This window comes from Myxocyprinus asiaticus, chromosome 29 (genome assembly GCF_019703515.2).
Source record: "Myxocyprinus asiaticus isolate MX2 ecotype Aquarium Trade chromosome 29, UBuf_Myxa_2, whole genome shotgun sequence".
Taxonomy (NCBI): Eukaryota; Metazoa; Chordata; class Actinopteri; order Cypriniformes; family Catostomidae; genus Myxocyprinus; species Myxocyprinus asiaticus.
This window is the reverse complement of record NC_059372.1, coordinates 36471930-36496173: the sequence shown is the minus strand read 5'-3', so window position 1 is coordinate 36496173 and position 24244 is coordinate 36471930. Positions and strand designations below refer to the sequence as shown.

Here is a 24244-nt window from a genome sequence, read left to right as displayed (position 1 = left end):
GTTTGAAATTGCATATCTCCATATGTAGGGTACCTATCAAATTGATGGCCAGTGAATGTCGTCTCCTACACTGATTACTTCATAGTGATATAAATCTCCAGCCCTGGATAACGTGGCCTAATGTTGAAGCTCAGATTACAGTGCAGTTCCTGAGGCCTGCAGCCTGTTGCTACCTCTCTTGCCCTCAATGGATTGAACAGATGTGTGTGTATATAAATCCCTCTACCTTGTGCTGACAAGAGTTTTCATTAGCATTTAAATTACAAACATAAAGACCTAAAGCAAGACTGTCAATGCAATCTGAGCTCAGGACTGTGAAGGGTTGTAAACACATACGTTGTCCTCCTAAACATAGCAAAGGCTTATGTGCATATACATTGTGTATTTGTATGTGAATATGTTTCCAGCAAAGAGGATCGCTTGAACTGAACAAGTGGAGGAGCAAGAACTGTTTGTATTCAGTGTTTAATTCCTTGCTCCTGCACTTTACCCTTGAATTGACTCTTGAATTTCTGGAAGTATTCTGGTCCCACTGCCCATTGCGGATCCTACCTAACCTTACCTATAGACCCATTTCACAGATCTGTTATGATGTGTTTCCGCCTACTTTAACAACGGAAATGCAGCAAACTTTTTTTAGATTTCCAATTTTAAATAAATGTAAATTTATAACATTGTATTTTGTAGTATATTACCCTGGAATAAGTTTTAAAGAATCAGTTACCACAGATGTGATGAAGCTTCTAACACATCTGCTGAGGGAGTGACAAAACAAATTTGGCCTGTTTCTCTCTTCTTACTGATGTTATCCAGCACTGTATATTTGTATCTTTTTTGCAAAGCTATGAAAGCATAATCATTGATTTTTGTTTCTTTCTTTAAATTTGCTATGGTCTCCCATTCACCGCCATTCAGATTTAGCCAACTATGACGACTTCCTCTTCATGGCACACAGATGTGTGAAAAGGGTCCATTACTAGATGTCTGTACAGGTCTAAAGTTGAAGCCCAAACCTGGCTGGTACCCAAGGCTGTGTGACCCGACCCATCCAGTAACCTCAAATTTTAAGACCGAACCTGACCCGAACCCGCTCACTCTCTTTATAATTTCTTCTCCAAGCAAGTAAATTTGTTGCAATGTGCTGTATTTTATTTAAGCATCATAGTCAACATACATAACAGTATAGTAACAGTAAACATTGAAAAACTTGAAAAACTGACCCGAACTGGGCCCAAAACCCGATGGGCTTGGGCTGGGTAGCAGACCTCTATCTAAGACTACTCCTTGTTTGTTTGTAAAACATGAAGTTACAAGATGTATTTGATTGACAATTAGTTTTAGGGGTGATTAAACCCTAACTGTTACAAACCAAATCATCTTAAAAACCTTTGAGACCGGAGTTCAGTTTTGCTACATATTACTTTAATGGCATTAAAACATCAGCATACATAAGTGCAGATAGTATGAGAAAACCTAAAATATCTGTTAACATGTATTATTTTTCATGACAAATTTACACTTTTTATTGAAAATAAGTAACACCACAGACACCATAAAAACGAAAGTTTTCACAATTTAAGAGAAATGACGAGCCAACAGACACAAAAATGTTTTATTGTATGTAAAGTATAAAATGTAAGTTATTAAACTTAAATGTATAATAGGTAAATAAAGATAAATATAATATCAATATCCTGTAAATATAATATCTTTATTTTTCTACTTCCTAATATTAAAAAGAGGCAATTAAATGAATAAAACAATAAGTTATAATTTTATTTTTATTTATAAAAAATGGAATGAGTCTTAGATAATCATTATAGCGCACTAGACTGATTTTTAGTGCTGTCAGAATTAATGCGTTAACGCATGGGATTAATTAAAGTTTAACACGTAAATTGTTCTTAATTGCGATTAACACGTTTACCGTCAATACAGCATAAACCATCATAAACACCTGTTGGGAGTTCGGAACCTATGTAGTGTGTCCACGCAAAGTCATTACGCTGATGCACACACCACAAACACACACACAGCAGTGTGTTGGGGAAAGGACCCCTAACGATAATTTATTTCTACCAAAGTGATTGAATCGAGTGAATCGAGTGATTGAAACTCAACTGCATATTTAGTTGATAAAAATAAAAGGGGAGCTAGATTTGTGATGCTGTACTCAGAAAGTGTATTGTGACATTTGTGAGGAGGGGACAGCCAGTAAGGATCAGATCTTTGAGAGGTCAAAGGCTGGGTGGTGGGTAACAAATTGTTGTCTACGGAGAAATTGATCAGTGATCACATATTCTAACACCCTTCTAAACCAAAAGAAGCCCTGGTAAAAATACCAACATGGCTTATGTGTTTTCAATGCTGGTCTCCAGCTTTGGATGCTGGTGTGCTGGTATATGTTCCTCAATAGACCTCTTAATTATCTTAACCAGCAAAGTTTCCTTGGTTGACCATTTTCACCAGTCTTTGAACAACATGGCTCTGCTGATAGATAAACTAGACCAGCACCGAAACCAGCCAGCATATGCCAGTCAGTAAACTGGTCTTTTCAGCAGGAAGATTTGGTATTGATGGAGATTCATGGTAGTGTTTTCAAAACTCTTTAATAAAAGAAACCACCTTTAAAATGGAGAATATACCAGCTTTTACAAATGTTTGCCACAAAGGCAAACAACATTTATTTTAATGTGCCCAAGCCTCTTCTCAAATATCACAGTTTTTTAATTAATTAATTAATTTAAAATTATTTGTGTATAGCCACTACAAATGAAAGAATCAACTAGTTAGATTTCTGTGTGTACGGATGAGTCTGTCCTTTACAAAGACGGGGCTATAATATTAATGCTGTTGACCAGCAGACAGACAGGCATGTGATGACTTTCACATTCCACACCTTTTCTTTTTTCACACTATCTATTTTTGGATGCATTCCAGCGACCTAAGATACATTGGTAACATCACTACAAACAGGCTTTCCCAATAAACCAAGAATAAACCAGTTAATCGTTTAAATAATTTAGCACTTTTAGCACTGTGAACATTTAAAAAGTAAAATCTTAAAAAAAAAAAAATTCACACTCAACATATTTTTCAATTTGTCTGCTAACAATGTCCAACAATGGATGTACATGCATCACAGAAAATTAAGGTCAAATGTTTTTTATTTTTTCTAAAGTTCAGGAAATTTCCCACCACAGTGTCATTTTCAGCGCATCTCAAATTCTGTATTGTGTTTAATAGAATTATTTGGTAGAAATGACACTGATGGAAATGTAATCTTTAATGTTTTTGAAATAAAATGGCCAACTGCTTTGTCTTGCTAATGCTAATTACATAGCTAATATTTTATACATCCAAAATACACACAATTAAATAATATTTTCATATTTAAATTTTAGCAAAAGCTTGATTGGAAATGACGGCCAATACATTTTACCCTAAATTTTTGTCATATTTCATCTCAAGCATGCTCTTCACTGGCACTTTTGTTGATGAAGTACACAAACTTAAATAAATAAATAAATAAATAAATAAATAAATAATAATAATAATATAATAATAATAATAATTCTATATATATATATATATATATATATATATATATATATATACATATATATATATATATATATATAGAAATTGTTTATGTTTATTTCACTTTGTTTAAATGATGATTAGTTTTAGACATGTAATGATTCACATTTTTATAATTAAATTTAATAGTTTATTATTGAAAGTCTGAATCTGAGACAGTAAAAACAGTGTTTTTTATTATGTGCAGTGTCGGGTGTATCTGATTAAAAAGTAATTAGTTACTGTAATCTAATTACTTTTTTAGTAAAAAAAAAAAGTAATGTAATACATTACATTTTATATTCTTGAAATCAGATAACAGTTACTGACTTTCAATTAGTAATTACTTTTAAATACATTACTAGAGCTAAAGTAATACTGTATGTACTGTATAATACATTTAAAATATGAATTCATATGTATGTCTGCTAGCATTTCTGTGACAGCTGAAGGGTGGGCGAGAATGAATGAGGAGAAAATAGAGACATTTTGAATTTGAGCAGAAAACCAAAAACTTTTCTTGGAAAAGTGATTTAGAAAGTAACATAAAAGTAAAATAATTAGTAATGTGATTACTTTTAAAATGAAGAAATCAGTAAAGTTGTCTGATTATATTTTTGAGAAGTAATTATTTATTTCTAGTGGATTACTTATTTTGAGTAACTTACCCAACACTGATTATATATTTTGTGAATCTCATTTCTTTCAGATCGTCCCAGAATCCGCATGCCCCGCTTCCTGAGGTCAAGATACGTCAAGCAAGTTGGAGAACAGATCAACCTTGTCATTCCCTTCTGTGTAAGCCAAGACTTTTGTATTTGTATTGCAAACAGAGAAGCAACATTTAACATAATGCTTCTTAAATCATATATTCTCTATTTTTTAGGGTAAACCTAAACCTGTGATATCATGGACTAAAGATGGCCAGCCTTTGGATACAAAAAAGGTAAATATCCGCAACAGCGACAAGGATAGCATCCTGTTTATCCGCAAGGCCGAGAGGGAGGACTCGGGCAACTACGAGATAAGTGTGAAGGTCGACAGCTTCGAGGACAAGGCTCTCATCATAATTCAGATTGTCGGTGAGGCACGAGATGATCCAGAGACTGTTAATTTCAGTGCTCTTCTTGGAACATGTCTATTTCTATCCTCCTCCTATTTTCATTCTTAGTTCATTCCTTGACACCTCAGTGTACTGAATAAGACTTTAGAATGTAAGATGATCCAGACTTAGAATTACAAATCAATTTGTAATGGTTGACCATTCTTGTATAGATCTGCCTGGTCCTCCAGCCTCAGTCAAGATGGTTGACACCTGGGGCTTTAATGCAGCTCTGGAATGGACCCCTCCCAAAGACAATGGCAACACTGAGATCACTGGATACACTATTCAGAAGGCTGACAAGAAAACTGGAGTAAGTCACTCACACGCAACCCTGTTAAGTATGATTTCCCCCCCAATTTAAAAAAAAAAAAAAAATCATAAAATTGCAAAACCCAAGTAAAAATAATCCATTACATTTTCAAAATGTTTACACAAAGTGTAATATTGACAGCATGTATCAAGCTCAACCATTCCATGCTGTTACCTAAGTTATTGTAAAAAAATGACCAAATAGAAATGTTTCATTAATTTATGAGAAATATAAGTTGATCAGTCTACAAACCAACCTTTGGTCTCAAAAATAGCAAGCCCCTATAGAATCGGTAGAAAAGAATAGAAGGATTTAAAACTATTCAGACCCAAACTTTGGCAACATATAAAATAAACAGAAAATAAAACCACTCATATAATATTTATTTTAAACTTCTGAGGAGGAGAAACAACATTTTCTGAAGGCTAAGCACCTCCTTTTAATGACACTTTATTTAAATATATATATATTTTGTACCATATTCATGGAAAGTGCTGTAAAGCTGTGCTTTCACTACACTACACGACTGTCAGACTCCATAAATCGCTGTACTGCTCATATTTCAGAACAAGGTCATTGTTGTAGCAGCATACATACTACACAACAGAACACAGACGAGGTGTATAAATAAAAAATAAAAAGAATCATGCAATAAATCACAAGATCTCTCCAGAAATAAATGTTCACGATCAGCTGCTGTCCAAAAGTTTTCTGTGTACTGATTTTGTCTGAAAAACAGAAGAAGAGACTAAAAAAGAAAAAATGGCAGAAATATTGGTTGGGAAGACACGGGCAGGCTGTATTTCCATTCCTGTGCGAAGATGCATAATAAGATGTAATTGGCTGGAGCACTTACTGTATGTGGTGATAATATCAAACATGATTGAAAATATCACAGTGTCTATGACAGCTCAAGACTGGCTCAGATCACATCACTGAATTGCTTATATTTAACGATCATCGCGAACAGCGAGCACCGATTTGGCTACGATCTGGGGGTTTTGTCACAGACAAAATCTGACCAAAAATCATGTAGTGAGGGCAAGGATTAAGTTGCTTTGAGAGTAATCTAGAACTAAAATGAGATAAAAAGTAATTACATTTTACATATAGAAAATAAAGCCTATTTAGGGCATTAAGATTTTTTACATTGTATGGCATTATTTTCATGACTGTTACGCACATTTTACACCGCAATTCTCATTACCGCAACGTGAAATTATTTTTTAATTTAAATTAAGTATTTATAGTACTCTGTTGGTACTGCCTTTCATTTTTTCATGTTTTATTTTTTTTTAAATCATTGTACAACAGCATCTTTTTTAACTGTAATACAGTAAAAAAATACTGTGGTACGGTAATGAAAATCGTCATTGAAAACAATGCAAATAGTTAACATAAAACATCTAGACACATTATGGTTATGACAATTGGGTGGTAAAATGTGCTTAAAGGCACACTCAGACATTTTTGTCAAAGTGGCTTACATTGGCTTACACCAGGGGTGCTCACACTTCTATGGCATGAGATCTACTTTTTAATAATCCCATTATGGTAAGATCTACCATGTATTGTAGGCAGTGTTGTCACAATACCAAAATTTCAGTTGTCGGTACGTGCACCAGTGAAATTTGACAATTCTCGATATCAAAACTAATAATAAGGAAATAAAACATGACCTTTAAGATTATCGTTAAATGTGTTAGTTTATATCCCTTTGCCTTTTGACCTGTTAACCAGATCGACCAGTGGTTGTCTTGTGACTGACGTAATAAGCACCCCTGGCTTACACTGATACCTAGTGGCCTGGATGCTGTAACATTTAAACACAATAGTTTTCAATTACCAATGCCATTGTAGAAATTCACTATGCACAGTAAACCAGGAGTAATTTAATCCATGAATAGTGTCCAATAACAAGGCAGTTACTGAGATTAAGCGAGTAGTATTCAGTTGGTCATGTGATCATAAAATGGCTGCCCCCATGAGGCACCCCTGCTCTATGTAGAATAAAAGAGCTTTTATAAGGAATGACTAATATGCTAATAAGGAATAACTCTTCATCTCACATGAGTGGTCATGATTTATACATATGTTTCAAAGTTACTATTCATTTCTTTAGAAGTAAAACTGCTTAAATGAGGAAAAACGGTACTGAGTGCACCTTTAAGTGTCCTGAAAATAATGTCACAATGCAAAATATCTTAACGGTCCTAAATGTAGGCTTAATTTTCTTTATGCAAAATATGACCAGATATGACCAGGACAAGCCTAATTCACTTCCTTAATATTTAAAACAGTTATATCTAACACCTGGAGCACTGTACATTATGGTGAGTAGGGCCCTTTTTTTCAGGTGGGAAGAATGTCGTCATACTTAAGTGAGGCCTAATTTAGCCACTTGCCAAGCCTGTAAATCTAAACCAAGAGCCTTAAGAGTCTGTATATGGACATCACACTTGTCTATCTATAATCTTGTATCTGGGTGTTTGAGACGTGGGTCACAGAAGCTGTAAGTGCTGACAGATAGAGAGAGAGAGAGAGCTGATGACAGTTCATAACTCAGAGACTATCATGATGTGGAGTCATATTACAAAACAGCTAGAGCTTGATGTGAAAACAAGAAGGTGAATGCATAAAGTACATTAAAAAACACTTCATCTAAAGGCACTCTATGCCAAAGCATTCAATAGTTAACAGTTTGTTTACGATTTGTTTATTGGGTGAAACCTACCACGAAAGTATTTTTGCTTTTCAAGTGGTAGGCTGCATTTTAACCTGTCATTCATATTATACTGTGTGTACTATGCCAAGCCAACACACTCTTATTAGGAAATGTTAATCTACAGACATGCCCCAAAACACATCATATTGAAACATCATGGAGTAGTTCAGCCAAAAAGGAAAATTCTGTCATAATTTACTCAGCCTCATGTTGTTCCTACCCTAGATTATTTTCTTTCTTCTTCAGAACACAAAAGGTGTGATTTTTAAATTTCAGTCTTATTGACATACTTTAAAGCTTAAAAATGCACCCCAAAATATCATAAAAGTAGACTTTGTGATTTGTGCATCATATTCCAAGTCTTCTGTAGGCACACAATACATTTTGTTGAGAAACAACCTGAAATCTTAAGTGTTTTTATGTCAAAATATTGACATCTGTCACGTATTCATGAGTGCATAAGAGAAGTTTGTTCATAGTGGCATGCATGTTCACATGAGAACTCATAACGCTCATAAGATTTTCGCTAATACATTTCAGGTTAACTTAAATTTCAAGTTGTTTCTAACCAAAATCAGATACCTTCAGAAGACTTGCAATATGATACACGAGCCGCGTGGACTACTTTTAAAATATAATAACACATTTTTATTTATGTCATAGGGGTTTGAAACAACATGAGGGTAATTCAACATGAACATGAGAGTAACTTGAGAGTAAATTTCATTTTTGGGTGAACTATTCACAGTTGCGTTGCGATCAGTTAGCAATTGTGCTTGATGCCATTGATGTCAAACTGGCACGAAAAATCTTGAGGAGGCAAGGCTGACATATACGCGAATGAGATTTTCAATGAGCATTTCAATAAACAGCGATTTAAACTTCACTTTGTTCCTCAATCAGACCTATCGTATGGCTTTAGAAGACTTGAAATATAGTGCATGAATCATATGAACAACTCTTTTGGTGTTTTTATATATATATTTTTTTTATTAAAGGTATCATGACATACTCTTTTTTTTTATATAATTTTATTATCTTCCCTGAGATCCACTTACAATGTTAGTAAAGTTCTTTTTGCACCAAACAGTCATAATTTGGTCATATATCATAATTTTCCACCCTGTTTCTGGCCCTCTGTCTGAAATACTCGGTTTTAAGCTGTCTGGCCCTTTAAGACTTCAATGTAAACTCCCATTATTGTGTTGGCTAACATTGTGCAGTCCTTCCAATACAGCCTTTTTTAAAATTTAATCAGAAGAAAATAAACAAACACAACACAACACAACATTATAATACTACATTTCAGGGTTAACATATAATGTACACTCAACACAATTAATCTTAATGTATCAAACTGTTCACTTAAGCACAGCATAAACTATCAAAAAGTCATGACATTTAAAAAACATTTGTGAATAAAATTGGTAACTTACAGTTTTTCATCCAATAGTCCAATTTTAACTGCTCCATCTTTCAATAATAGTTCTTTTGCAAAGCTTGAATCACAAGCAATCCACGCTGAAATCTTCTGAATACACAAACGTTCTTCAATCCACATGATGTTGGGTGCTTCAACCGGCTTCAAAAGGCCAAAGCAGAGACGCTGGTCTTCACATCTCACATTTTCCCGGTTTGTTTACACACAGAATGGTATGTGTTTCTCCCAGTCAATGACAGTAAAAGAATGAGACACATTTTTAAAAGCTGTACTTGTACTGCTCTTAAAACGCACTGCACATTGCCAGAAACGCATCAAAACTATCAAAGTCCATCGACCTATCGATGTTTACAAAAGATTAAAACTAGCACAGATGGGTGCAAAAATGGTCTAGGATGCCTTCAAAACAGTACAACAGCAAGACAGCACAGCTGAATGAAACACAATGGGTGATCTTTTTTGGAGTTATAATTTGACGTTGCATCTTTTAAAAGCTGTTCACATTTATGTAGAAAAACATTTAAATCCAATCCAAAATTTAAATGTCCTGTGTAAGTCCAGTTTGGCGTAGATGAATCTTTCATGACAGGCCCATCTCTCTCCTCTTCACCTGTGTGACTGACTGAGCACCAGTGGGCGGGGCCAAGGGTACAATGATGGAAAAATAGGCATTGATGTCATGCTGAAGAGGCAGTCATATGCAGATGTACAGTATTTGGTCCTCATAACGTCACAAGTTCCACAAATTCCAAAGGAGACCATTTGCAGTTTGGTTTAAATAAATGTTATTTTTAAATTAAGGAGGAAGTTTTCAGTTCTGAAACTTACAGTATATTTTTTATAGTACAATGACCTCATATGTCAAAAGATCAAGAAAAATTTTATCCCTCATGTCATAAAACCTTTAAATTATTGTGACTATGAAATTATCTCCCTGTTCTGTTTTTACATAACTATTGAGAAGTGGTATAATGTATGCAGCTGTTTAATGCTCACATGTGTATTGTATTTTGTATGTTAGATGTGCTGTATTCTACTGATCAATGAGTATACAGCAATCATATTAACTTATGTAACTCATATTTTCCTGTAACTAAAAACATCTGCACATTCCTTTCTTTATCACTATCCTGACAGCTACTCCACATTTTCTATTCAAGCATTGTGAAAGTACTGATGAATTGGATGAATTGGTTTATGTTAATAGTATTGTTGTGTTTGGCAGGAATGGTTCACAGTTCTGGAACACTACCACAGGCTAAACGCTACAGTCTCTGACCTTATTATGGGAAATGTGTATACCTTTAGAGTTTTTGCTGAAAACAAGGTTGGGATCAGTGAGGCTGCTGCTGTAACAAAAGAAGTTGCACATATTCAAAAAACAGGTGAGGTCACTTCCCAATTTTTTTCAGTTTTAATTCAACCTGAAGACTGAAGTGATGGAAAATCAACTTAACCTCTGAAGAAAAGTAAATTAAAAGCAATAGATCATGAGAGGCCATCTGTTACATGGCGTAACCTCGGTAAAATTATTGTAACACAGCTTTGAGTGGCATATTGCTTTTATAAAATGATGGCAATAGGATGAAAGAAAGTGTGATAAGTAATTGCATTTATTAATCATAACCATCACAATAAACAAATTTATACAATAAACAAGTAATATAGTTAATTAACCTAACTGTAGTCTACTTACGGTTGCCAAGCAACATACCTGTGGCCAGGGATGTAGATTCCCAGGGGGATGAGGGAGGTAACCCCCCAATAATCAAAATAAGCAAGTACACCCCCCATTTAATATATATATTAAATGTAATAAAAGAGTCCCAGTGGCTAAGACTTCCCTGGAAGTGATAAACACATGGGATGAAAACACAGCTTTCTTTTCAAATTGCGGTATTTGCAGTATTCTGAATTTTCACAAATTGCGGTATTTGCGGTATTCTGATTTTTCACACAAATTAATTGTGCAACTTGGATGGAAGCATAGCTAATAATAATTTAGTTGTCTCCTTCATTAGCACAATGGCTCAGTTGTAAACTGGACTGATTCAGGAGAGCTGTGCTTGTGAAAAAGAATGATTCCACATGCACAAAATAACTTTTGTTGGACCTGGTCACTTTTTAGTCTTTTTTTTTTATTTTTTTTTAATACTTCTCTGTAAACAAATACATACATTTTGCTGAAAGCATGTAAAAAATGTGAATCCCTTTTGTTGGCACTAAAAATTGAAAGCAAGTACTAAATGTTTCCACCTTGTGAACAGATAACACTTGGCTCTATCTTGAGTGCTAATGTCAGTTCTCATTCTTCACATAAGAAGGTACACAAGATCTGCTTAACATGGATTATGCTGAAGTGGTGGCACGACAACAAAGTGACAATAATTTGGCAAGATGTGTCAGTCGACCCTCGTCATTTAAATGAAGTTCAAGGATCAGTTAACTGTTACACCCAGAGGTGGTTCACAGCACTGACCTAAGTGTGGTTTTAACAAATATGCTACTTCACTTCCAGCCTGTTGTAAACTCTCATCCTGAGCTGTAATTGCAAAAGCATTCTGCAGGCACAAAAGGCAGAACACGGTCTTTGCTGAATGTAACTGTAAACAGAGCTCAACAATAAGGATTGCATAGAAAAGGATAGAATTTCAGGCACGTTGCATGAACTGTCACTTAACAAATCACCAATGTAGCGTTGATAATTAGTCTTGCCTTTGTTGATCATGTACGTGATTTTTTACACCTTGCAAACTTAAACATATGGTTTTCTGTGTTGTTTTGAACATTTTTGTATACGAATTTTGCTGATTATCTACATACGGTATGTCAACAAGGTAAGGTTATATAGCTGACTAGCGCGAGTTTTGTCACAGTTGTGAGAATAAGTTGTGATAGTCTTAGATATATAAGTTACTAGTTGTTAAAAATGATAAATTGTTTTAATTTGAATGACTTAAAATGAATTAAATATCATAAATAATTAAAAATAGAATTTTGATAAAGAACTTTTAATGTTTACATTGAATAATGTATAATGAAAAATGCCAATATACATATACAAATGTCAGACACATTTAAACATATGTTTCTAAAAACGAAATGAATTTATTTGATGATGAGGCCAGTTAAAATAATGGTAGGAAAAGTACAAATCTGAACTACTGGCCCGACTCGGCCAGAACAAAAAAATACTTACTGTTCAGCCCTTAACTGTATAATGCTACGTTCCATTCAGCATCAGATATGGGATATTCTGATTGGATATCTTGATCGCTGACCATAAAGGCATTCCATTGCATGATGCTTGGAAGATGACGTATAAGCAAACAAATCTGTTCAACTCCCGTTAGCTTAGCACATGTCCGATCAACAACAGACATGTCTCCTTAATGCTAGCGATTGTTCTACAGGTGTACCATTATCAAAAGAGAATATAATTTTTTGTATTTTACTTTTTCTGCAAACATTTGCTAAACAAGTTTTATTATTATGTAATGGAAGAACTTTGACTCATAGCTGCTTCTTATTTGCAGAAAATTTTGTTTATCAATAAATTTGTAAATCTTTCTGGGTGCCGACGTGTTTGCGTGATGTCATACATCGACATCACGGTAAAATCTGAGTTGTGGATTTCCCCATGAGTTTCCAAGGTGGAACTATTGCACTTTTCCTAGTAGGAAGTTGTAAACTTCGTCTTTCCAAGTTGAATGGAATGCAGCATAATTTATATATTTTTTCCGCTGATGAGCAAACTTTGTTCTAGGCTGTCTTAATTACACATGTCGTCGTAACAGCTATACCCTCCACACAACTGTCAGTCCCGGCTGAGGTTGTTGTCTCCTGTCCTGTAGGTATTGTCTACAAACCACCAGAGTACAAGGAGCACGATTACAGTGAGGCTCCCAAGTTCACAGCAGCACTCAACGACAGAGCTGCCACTGTGGGCTACACCACTAAGCTACTGTGTGCAGTCCGGGGCAGTCCAAAGGTATGAATTATCTGTCTTTTGCCTACTTGGTGCAGTGCTCTCTTTTTAACGCTTGGTAAGCATAATTGGTGTAAGACCATTTACACCAATTAAATGGTCTTACATTTAATTGTGTTCAAAGAACATGAGCAATCTAGAACGTTGGAAAAAGTGGCGGCTCATATGGGGCCATCTTTTGATGGAATATCGCATATCAAAATAAAATAAACTTTAAAATAAAAGCTTAAATGTTACATCTGTGAGGTGTCATTTATAGAGTAAATATTTAAATATTACTGAAACTAAATCTAAAAGGTCTCACTAACTTTTGTCTCAGCATCAGATATGCTCAGATACATTGCATGCTTTTAACACTTTTTACCTTAAGACGTGATTTTAAAAAATCTATATTTTTGTCCCTTACGGCTTTCCATAGTTTGATGTTTGACATTGTGTACAACTGACAGTTTTATTGCCTATTATTGATTTGTAGAGTGTTTTAACCCTTTAGCTGTGAAGGTGTTTTTAAAGGTTTCCTGTTTCAGTGGCATACTAAAAATTAACGGCTTATAACTACAAAAAACCAAAGAGGGTCAATTATTTGGTTTCACTGTAAAGAAAACTTTTTAATGTTTTAATTGTATAGGTTATGAGAAATTTGATATAAATAATACGTTTATAAGAAACTGCTGAAAAATTAAAAAAAAATTTTTTTTTCTTATTTTCTGATTTGACATTATATATCTCAGGGTGTAAATAATGTAGCTCCAAAAACTTTGTTTTGTTCCCAATCGTGTCTCCTGTAACTGAGTAAAATGTTGTGTTGATACGACAAAGCAATCAAAAGTTATAGCATTACAAAGATAATTTATCCTAGTGTCCAAAATCCTCTCAACACAAATAAAACATAATAATTGTACATAAGAACTAATTACACATACAATTACAACAATGACTAAAGGTATGCTCTCTCTCCAAAGGGTTAAGTTTAGAAGATAGCAGGTGGTAAATAGGCAAAAAATAGCTGCTAGCTTTGCCAAAGTTTGCAACTTCATAGCGTTGTGTCGTAATAAGAGTTTTGCAAAAAATGCAAAGGCCCTGGCCCTTGACTTAAAGCAAATTCCTCAAGCACATCTGTATATATTTTTCCAGAGTTATATATCTACATATTTGGTTCTTCCTACATCTGGATGGACCAACTCAACACAGTTTCTTATATCTAACCAAGACAGGCATTTTGACCATTCACACACAGCCGCAATCATGAGTCGCAAGCACTCTTCTTCTGTGCACACACATATGCATTAATGCTGGTAAGCAGCCGCCATCAAGACTGGGTACTGAACTGAGTCTGTATTTGGCATTATCGATACTGCAGAAAGACTGTTATCATTCATTTATATATGTTACTTAATATAAAAATACTTTTATATTTTAGTGTAACTTGATATCGAAGCACTAGTACTTTTGACATCACTGTAGGAAATTTTAATTAAACTGTCGCTTACTCAACCATTAATATGTAGGATAAATGACAAATGATCAGATTAGAAATCTGAATAAAATTCTCCACCATTAAAATCGTAATACAACAGGTTTGTTGTATCTGCTCACAATTTCTATGAAAGGAATTAGCTTAATAAGGGAATTATGATTAATTCACTTATTGGAGTAATACTATTCTCATGGCTTATTGAAAAAAAATATCACAAATATGTTTAGATATGGTTCAAGCTTCAGAGCACAATCTTTTAAAAATCAAGTGACGAGATTATTTATCAAAATATACCACAGTCAAATTAGTTTTGAATACAAACAAGACTTTATTTCTAATCAACAACATAAAACAAACTAACACATAGACAAACATAAACAGGTTGGTAAGTGAGCTATAACAGAAGGTGAATGGAAATGATCTGTACAGAGAAAATTGAACTTCATGGAGTCTATAGACAATGCCTTGAGAACCATTCGATACTTCATTTAATCTAACTCAGTTTGCAATTGGGTTGCTCAAATTATATTAAAGAGACAGCAGCACTTTCATTGAAAGTTTGGAGATGTACTTGCATTTCCTTGCGTTGCTTTGGTTCATTGGCTCTATGTAGAAAGTTCTGGTTGTTCCGTCGATGTTTTGGACCTCTGTTAAGATTGTGTACAGTTTGTTGCTGGAGTGACGATTCGTGGCCTTCCCCATCACGTGTGTGAGTCGTAGCGCAGAAAAGAGAACTCTTTTCAGAACTTTGCGTTCCGAGTTTTCCAAGTTTTCCTGAACTTGTGCAGAACTTAGGCAGAGGGGCACCAAAGCAAAGCCAGCTGAAGAAGACTAAGAGCCATGAGGGCAAATGAGGAAGACGAGCAGAAGAAGAGGAGCAGAGGGTGTTTGTCCAAGGTGGGGAGGCTTTGTACTGTTTAGGTTGTCTGCACCCCAAAGGTGTCTTGAGCCAATCAGAAGTATCTTTTCTGATACCATGTGATCATCTCTCTGAACCTCCATCTGAAGGTGATTGATGAGTCTTTGTTTTAAAAGGTTTCTGCTTAAAAAAGTACATGTTTTAATCATACATTTTATATAATGAAATCGGTGTAAGAGACATGACATCTGTTAACATCAACATTCTCTACATAAATGGGCAAGCATTTACATATGAAACATGACATATTTTCCGTTTATGGTTACTTGACTACACATTAACATTTGAATATACATTATTATACTTTGTATAATTGAGCATCATATATGCACAAGGTCAGCATAATGCATTCTATGATTCTAACCACAGTCAGGTATCATGTGAGGCATCTTAGCATATTAAAATTAAAATACGTTCAGAAGTGTAGAATGATGAGACAATGGAGTCTTTTTATAGTGTAATAGCTCATAATACATGTATATTTATTGTTAAAACCCAAGAAAATTTAGTTTTGCGATTGTGTCAAAGTTCCTGCATTAAGATGAGATGTCCTCATCTCGTACAGAGTTTTAGCATGTGACACAGGAACTGTCTCATTTTAAGTGTGTCAAATTGGTTAAATTGAAGGACAAAAGAGTGTCTTAGATTTCCATGGCCAACTCTGGGGGTTTCTTAAGAAGAATAAGGTCTTTAAGTCATGTAATGATCATTAACATTCAGGGCATTCCTGATATACAACATGGACTGAGAAGGAATCTTGGTGAGTCCACAGAACTGTCTTTGTTTTCAAGGCAGTTAACATTAGGCAGCTGTGCATTTCATCTCATTTGCACAGGGTTGCTTCAGACTTCAATGTACCATCTTTGGCAGAGTCTTCAAATTTATTGCATTGAGGAATTTTGGGGTAAAAAGGTTGGGTTTTCCTGGACACCCTCTCTTGTTTTGTGACAGCCACACTGGCCAGATGCAGGTCAGTTCAGACTCCTTGGCGCCAGTTCGCATTCCTGGCTTCTTAATGCTTAGGAGGTATTTCCCGGAATTATAGGCCATCTTGCTGTAATTCTGTGTTGATTCTTTTTAATTTCCTTCTGCCGGGCTACTCCGATCCTACATCACTACAAATTGATAAAAACATTTGGGGGTTAAGTCCCGGTAGCCCATCCCTAGCACCACTCTTGTTTGGAAATCCAACAAAACTGAGCAGAATTCAACTTTATGCAAATGAGCAGCTAAGCAATATGGTGACTAACAGTTGGAGAGGAAACAGTGAAGCTCACATGATCTGCCTCATGCTATAGCTGGATGCTGCCAACTAGCAATATTGACAATATTGATACTGCCAACCACCAGTGATTTCAGCCAACAAGAGATCAGAGGCAGTTGGTGAATCAACAAAGTTGAGCAGTGACCAACTTTATGCAAATGTCCAGTGATGCTATACAGAGACTACCAATGGGAATGCAGACAGTGAAGCTTACTTTATGCTACATTTGGATACTAATTGCTGTCTGTGTGAACACCCTTTCAATTCAGTAAATAAAACTGTAAAATAAAATCTATACAAGTGATGCTTGGGAGGAGAAAGGTTTCAGAGAGAAATCTCTTGTGACACACTGCAGTGAAACTCAGGCAATTTAAATATTAGCCAATTAACCTATCCATCTTGGCCTAACAGATTACATGTTCAAAGGACCTATCAGCTTGCACCATATACGGTTTCATGACTGATCTTAAAATAATTTATGTGCAGTTGTCTTTTGATAGAGCCACTGGGACTTGGGAACTTGAAAGTTATTAAAGGGATAGTTCACCCATAAATGAAAATTCTCTCATCATTTACTCACCCTCATGCCATCCCAGATGTGTATGACTTTCTTTCTTCAGCAGGAAACACTTACAGAAACACAGAAAAATATCTCAGCTCAGTAGGTCCTTAAAATGCAAGTGGATGGTGATTTGACTTTTGAAGCTCCAAAAATAAGACATTCAGCATAAATGTCATCCATACAACTCCACTGGTTTAATTAATGTTTTCTAAAGTGAATATTTAAGTACTTTTTAACTATAAATCATCGCTTCCAGTCAGTAGCAGTACGCTCCTTCACAGAGGGGAGTTCACGAGGTCTCATGCGACATATTCACATTGGTATTATGCCAGTGTTATTTCACGTTTTTCTCTCGGTTGAGACATCCAGGATGAGCACACAAATGCCCCATTTTGAGTAAACGAACAAATGCAGATCTAAACCAAAAACCAACGGACCTTCTGTACAGCGTTTCTTCTACTCAGTTGTAAACAGCGCTGCTCTTCCGAGTGTGTCGCACATGCGTCCAGGGCTTGAAATTAACTTTTTGCGTCATCGGCCACTGTGGCTAGTGGTATTCCATAGTCACTAGCCACTCAGCGTTTTCACTAGCCAAAGTCCTCTGCCCCACAAAAACTGATAAAGGTAACTGGAGACTGCAACTGCATGCATTTCTTTGGACATTTTATTTGAAGGAGAATGATTTGAGTTCAGCAGGATGCAGGCCTAATGATTTAAGTCACCTTTATATCTGAAGGCAAACATGGCCAGTTAGAACAGTAGAAGGATAGAACAGGAGGAAAACTGTCAATAATTTGTCTATTTGTCCATGGAAGTCCATATTGTCCCTCTGTCAAATTGATGTCCCTTTACCATTCTAAATTGTACTTGCCTTCATAAAACCTTACCATTGGGTTTAGCATTTTGTAACAGTAGCATTTGTAATAAAGCAACATTCAGACCGTGGATGGCTCCACATTATTACTGTGGTTAGGCTAATGTAGATAGTCTTTCTTAAAAAATAAACTGTAGTATTTGTATATTAATATACAAATATTAATAGCCTAAACCTTTAACTACAACTTTCATGGTAATAATTGCATTGAGTACAAAAAGAGATGTTAGATTGATTAAACACAGCCACCATTAACTTTCATTGCACCTTTTTCCATAAATGGAGTGAGAAAATTATGACAGAATAATATCAATAAATTAAGTCTTATATATATGCAGTATATTCACCCTAATTGATTTAATGTGCATCTATAACAGGCACCAGTTAGTGTTACTGCATTAAAACATTTTAGTTTGGATGATGATGTGTATTTTAAAAACCTTGTAATCGATGTTGTCTCACACTGTTTTCTCTTTACCTCATCAGTGCTGTTTAATGTCAGGGCTGTCTGGCAGTTTGAGAGGTTCGACTTCTCTCAGTTGAATTCAAATGCATCACATTAGTTTTGTGGTCTCTACCGGATGGCACGATAAGCGCGACTGAATCACACAAGTTTTGCTCTGCGCTGAGCTCTGGCTTTATTTCTGGAGCACACTAATGTGCGCTGTGTCAGTTTGCGCGAAAGAACACTTCATTCGCCTCACTAAATTTACTGCTATACTATTTACTATTTACTGCTTAATTTTCTTCGTCTGCAGCCACCCGCCAAAGTGGCTAGTAAGGGTGACAGAGTTACCCCCAAACCCATTTGATTGGTGGGTGTTAATGTCAAGCCCTGCGTGTGTCTGTTTTCGTGTGAAAATGCCAATGTGATTATATCACATGCACGTACCGATGCTGACTGGAAGCGATGATTTATTGTTAAAAAGTACTTAAATATTGTTCTTGAACTATTGTCCTTGAAATATTTATCTTTTTCGCACCAAACACAATCATTTCGCTTTAGAAGACATTAATTTAACCACTGGAGTCGTATGGATGTCATTTATACTGACTGTCTATTCTTTTTGGAGCTTCATAGGTTGTATCACCATCCACTTTTTTTTTTTTCAAATGTGTTCTGCTGAAGAAAGAAAGTCATACACACCTGTGATGGCATGACAGTGAATAAATTCTGACAGAATTTTCATTTTTGGGTGAACTAACCTTTTAAGTAGCATTGTTTAATTATTTGGTATTTGCCTTTATTTATAAGCCTTCAACATTTTCTATTGTTGAGAATGAAGAACGTCCAGTAGCTACATGTTTGAAGTCCATAATTAGCTGATGTGTTACTACAAACATACTTATGAAGGGTATCATCGTAATTAAATGACAGCTGTAAATAATCCTAATGCTAGTATCAAGAGATCCAAACGTTCTTGGATTCAAACTTAATAAATAGACTGCTTCATTATACACATATCTGAATTGGATAGCTGTAGTCATAAGGTAGAAAAAGCACAGCACTGTTGGCCATTCCTGCTGACCACTGAAGCCAGCTGGTAGACCGTCTTATGCTAGCCTGTCATTCCCAAGGAGGGGGGTGGAGAATCAAATTTCGAGAACAGCTGAGATAGATGCAGACCAGAGCTGAATGCAGATCCTGATGTAGCCTTCTTGGACACTCCAAAATCCTTGCTTATTAATGCTTACTATGATGGGGCTCACTGTCCGTTATTTCCAGGCATGTCCAGGGTGTATTGACTTTGATCGTTGGATGCAGTTGAAAACTTAAAACCCTCAAAGATAGTAGAGCACTATGATGTAGGCTAATTCATAAAAAGACAATAATTTTGTCCTCAACAGGATGAGTATAGTATTTGCAGCCACTTTTGAAGAATGGTAAAATGCTTCTAAACCTTCTTAAAAGCTGCTACATTTGCCCATTAACTGGCACGGAACATGTTCTAATGTAATTTCAATATTGCCAGTTTGTGGAAGTCAACAAGTATTAGACTGGATCAGCGAGTTCTTGCAGTGGACATGTTCATTTTATCCAAGTTAGGGCATGATTGTATTGTTACAACTTGGCCCCTTTCACTCCTACATTTCTCATTGTAAAGGTTTGGCATTACCCAAAATGAGGATAAACTAACCAGTCAGTCACACACATTTCTGTTATTACTATTTATTATTATTTTTATGTATTTTATGTGATCAAATTTGTATTACTATTTTGATACAAGCAAAACACAGCAAAACAATAAACACGCATGAAGATACAAATCTAGATCCAAAGACATGGGGGAGGAAATAAAATAAATATATATATATAAATCAAATAAAATAACTGTGCTAGAGTCCGTGGCAGGCACATACAAAACAGCATCAGAGGAAAAACATTTCTAGTGCAGATCCTTTAAAATGTCCAGTATCTTAAAAGAAAGGGAATTCTAGGCCTCTACAGTTGTAGGATTGTAGTGCATTCCAGATTTATAGATACATTTAGAAAACTGAGAGTCCAATAAAATCTTGTACAAATGCCGGGTGTGAACCAATTTTGTATAATTGAATTTTTCATGGATGTAAACCCAGCAAATAAGATTTTCTTCTAGATTAAACTTAAATACAAATCAGAGTCATCATTTAGAAGACAAAGACCTGGATTAGGGATGTAAAAAATATCAAGCAAAAATGGCAGAACAGAATTTACATGAACCCAAAGATGTGAGATAACTGGTCATTCCCAAAACATATGATGAAAAGTACCCGGAGAAGCAGTGTTACAAATGTGACAGTCATATGTAGGTTGTAGTACCCTGTCTGTCACTCACTCGACGTTGTTTCGATGTAGTGACACTAGGGGTTCGATCTTGTGAGCCCCAATCACCTATGCTTAAAATAGAAAAGGCCAATGAGAATTGGCGAGTGGAATTTGCATGCCACTCTCTGCCCACGGACATACGGGTATAAAAGGAGATGGCGCGCACCACTCATTCAGATTTTTTCTTCGGAGCCGAATGCATTCTTGTGTTCGTCCTCTCACCTTTCGATTACGCTACTGGATTTTACTGCGCATATCAACGGTCACCCTCGCTCGGTCAAGTGTTGTGCTTCCCCTGGGCGCTTTGGCGGCTGAGTCTGCGGGTGCTAAAAGAGTATATTCAAAAGAGTATATTTCCTTCTAAAAGAGCTCGTGCAACCGCTTGGCGTCTTTTTAAAGATGTCCTTCTGCGTTTGCGCTACTGGATGTGGCTGTTATCTCTCCCCTCCGGACAGCCATGAAATCTGTCTCAAGTGCTTGGGGCGCCAGCACTCTGAGGCAGCTTTCATGGAAAGGTTATGTTCTCATTGCGAGAACGTGCCCATCAGATGGGTTGCGGTCGTGGATCACTTCCTTCACCTTGAAGCAAGGAGCCACTGTGGCTGCTCTCCAACCCGCTCCATCCTGGGCTGATGCTCAGCCGGAGGGGTCGGCAAGCACCACGGGGAATCTGGATGTGGATATGGGAGCGTTTCTGCCAGCTCAACTCCCGCGGACCTCCCATCCCCCAGCATGCTCGTTCTATCCAGAAGAACTGTCGAGCGATACAGGCGGTCCGCCTCAGGGTGGATTTAATGTGTCGTTCACGGCTCGCGATGAGGATTAGCTTTTAGTCGCAGCAGTTTCCTCATTCCCTGGGTCAGTGCACTCATGACAGCCAGGTGCTGGAAGTCTTTCCGGTCAATCAGGCGAATGCGTGTACCTCCCGTTCCCTCATTCTCCGTCAAGAGACAACCAGCAAACAGGTAAGTGTGCTGGTCTCTGGGGTTGTTCGCCCGCCCCTGTCTCCGTCCCCCGTGCGGAGGTTGCCACCCTTCTTTGAGTTGTGCAAGGGCTTTTAAAGCCCTTATTTTATCATGCCCAAGAGAGGGGGAGGGTCGCACCCAATCTTGGATCTGCATGCTTTGAACAAAGCCTTATACAGGCTTCTGTTCAAGATGTTAACACAGAAGCGCATCCTGGCATCAGTACGACATCAGGATTGGTTCGCGGCCATCGACCTGAAGGACGTGTACTTTCACGTATTGATCCTTCCTTGTCACAGACCCTTTCTTTGGTTTGCCTTCGAGGGACAAGCATACCAGTACAAAGTCCTCCCCTTTGGTCTGTCCCTGTCCCCTCGCATCTTCACCAAGGTCGCAGAGGCTGCCCTGGCCCCGCTGAGGAAGAAGGGCATTCACATTCTCAATTATCTCGACGACTGGCTAATCCTAGCTCACTCGCGAGATCTATTGTGTGCGCACAGGGACCTTGTGCTTCAGCACCTCGACCAACTTGGGCTTCAGGTCAACTGGGAGAAAAGCAAGCTCCCCTGTGCAGAGCATCCCTTTTCTCGGCATGGAGTTGGACTCGGTCACTCTCAAGGCACGTCTTATGACCAAATGTGGTCAGTCACTGCTGACCTGCCTGAAGACCTTCAGGTAGAAGGTAGCGGTGCCAGTGAAACAATTTAAGAGGCTCCTGGGACATATGCCATCCTCCCATCAGCTTCACCACTGGCTACAAACTCGAGTCCTGAGGTGGGCATGGTGCCACGGCACCCGGCATGTGACCATCATGCCACATTGCCGTCAGACTTTCAGCTCTTGGTTGGACCTGGCGTTTCTACGGGAAGGTGTTCCCCTAGAGCAGGTCTCAAGGCATGTCGTGGTCATGACAGACGCCTCGAACTTGGGCTGGGGCGCCGTGTGCAATGGGCAGGTAGTCTCGGGGCTCTGGGGCTCCGACTCCTTTGGCAGAGCATCAACTGCTTAGAGTTGCTGGTGGTATTGCTGGCCCTGCAGAGGCTTCGGCTGTTGATTCAGGGCAAGCATATTTTGGTCCGGACCGACAACACAGCGACTGTAGCATACATAAACCGCCATGGCGGCGTACGCTCGCGTCGCATGTCGTAACTCGCCCACTGCCTTCTCCTCTGGAGTCAACAGACGTTGAAGTCTCTGCGAGCAACTCACCTTCCGGGCATCCTCATCCATGCAGCGGACGTGCTCTCATGGCAGGTAATGTTCTGTGGGGAGTGGGGACTCCACCCCCACGTAGTCCAGCTGATTTGGGAGAGATTTGGGGAGGCACAGGTAGACCTGTTCGCCTCCCAAAAGTTCTCTCACTGCCCCCTTTGGTACTCCCTGTCCGAGGCTCCCCTCGGCATGGGTGCCTTGGCGCACAGCTGGCCTCGGGGGCTGTGCAGGTATACATCTCCTCCAGTGAGCCTCATTGTACAGACTCTGTGCAAAGTCAGGGAGGACGAGCAGCAAGTCCTGTTTGTTGTGCCGTACTGACCCAACCGGACTTGGTTCTCAGATCTGATGCTCCTGGTAGCAGCACCTCTCTGGCGCATTCCCCTGAGGCAGGTCCTTTTCACTCAGGGGCAGGGCATGCTCCAGCACCCACGGCCAGACCTCTGGAGTCTCCACATCTGGCTCCTGGACGGGACGCGGAAGACCTATCGGTGGTAAGCACGATCACTCTACGAGGTGGCTGTATGACTTTAAGTGACGTCTCTTCGCAAACTGGTGGTCTTCCCGTGGGGAAGACCCACAGAGACGCACCGTTGGGTCTGTGCTGTCTTTCCTTCAGGAAGGGCTGGAGAGACTTTCAGCATCTCCCTCTACCCTGAAAGTGTACGTGGCTGCCATAGCAGCTTACCATGACACACTGGACGGGAGGCCCTCACGACAGTGCGACCTGATCAACAGGTTCCTCAAGGGTGTGAGGAGGTTGAATCTTCCTAGACCACACCTGATTCCCTCTTGGGATCTCTCTGTGGTCCTATCTGAGTCAGTCAGCAGACGATTCAAACATTTCAGTCAAAAAGTCTGCTTTATTCAGGAACAAACAATGCTATGGTTATCAATATGTCAGTCATTGCTATTTCAAGAGTGAATCCCGCATTTATATGCGGATGTAATTCCCAAAAATTTGCAGTGTGTACGTGGCCGTTGGTCCTCCTCTTAGCAGCATGAAAAACAAGTTTT

At 37.8% G+C, this 24244-nt stretch overlaps 1 protein-coding gene across 2 annotated transcripts in view; it reads left to right on the top strand.

Moving 5' to 3' along the window:
• LOC127419952 (myosin-binding protein H-like) overlaps positions 1-24244 on the top strand; it is a 38211-nt gene that overhangs the window by 5427 nt on the left and 8540 nt on the right. Inside the window, exons 7-11 of one of the 2 annotated variants that reach the window (XM_051661809.1) lie at positions 4289-4377; positions 4466-4661; positions 4855-4994; positions 10386-10545; positions 12982-13151. In XM_051661809.1, the coding sequence (XP_051517769.1) occupies positions 4289-4377; positions 4466-4661; positions 4855-4994; positions 10386-10545; positions 12982-13151 (755 nt within the window). The remainder of the gene's footprint in view (positions 1-4288; positions 4378-4465; positions 4662-4854; positions 4995-10385; positions 10546-12981; positions 13152-24244) is intronic. The other variant, XM_051661810.1, reaches the window with a different exon arrangement.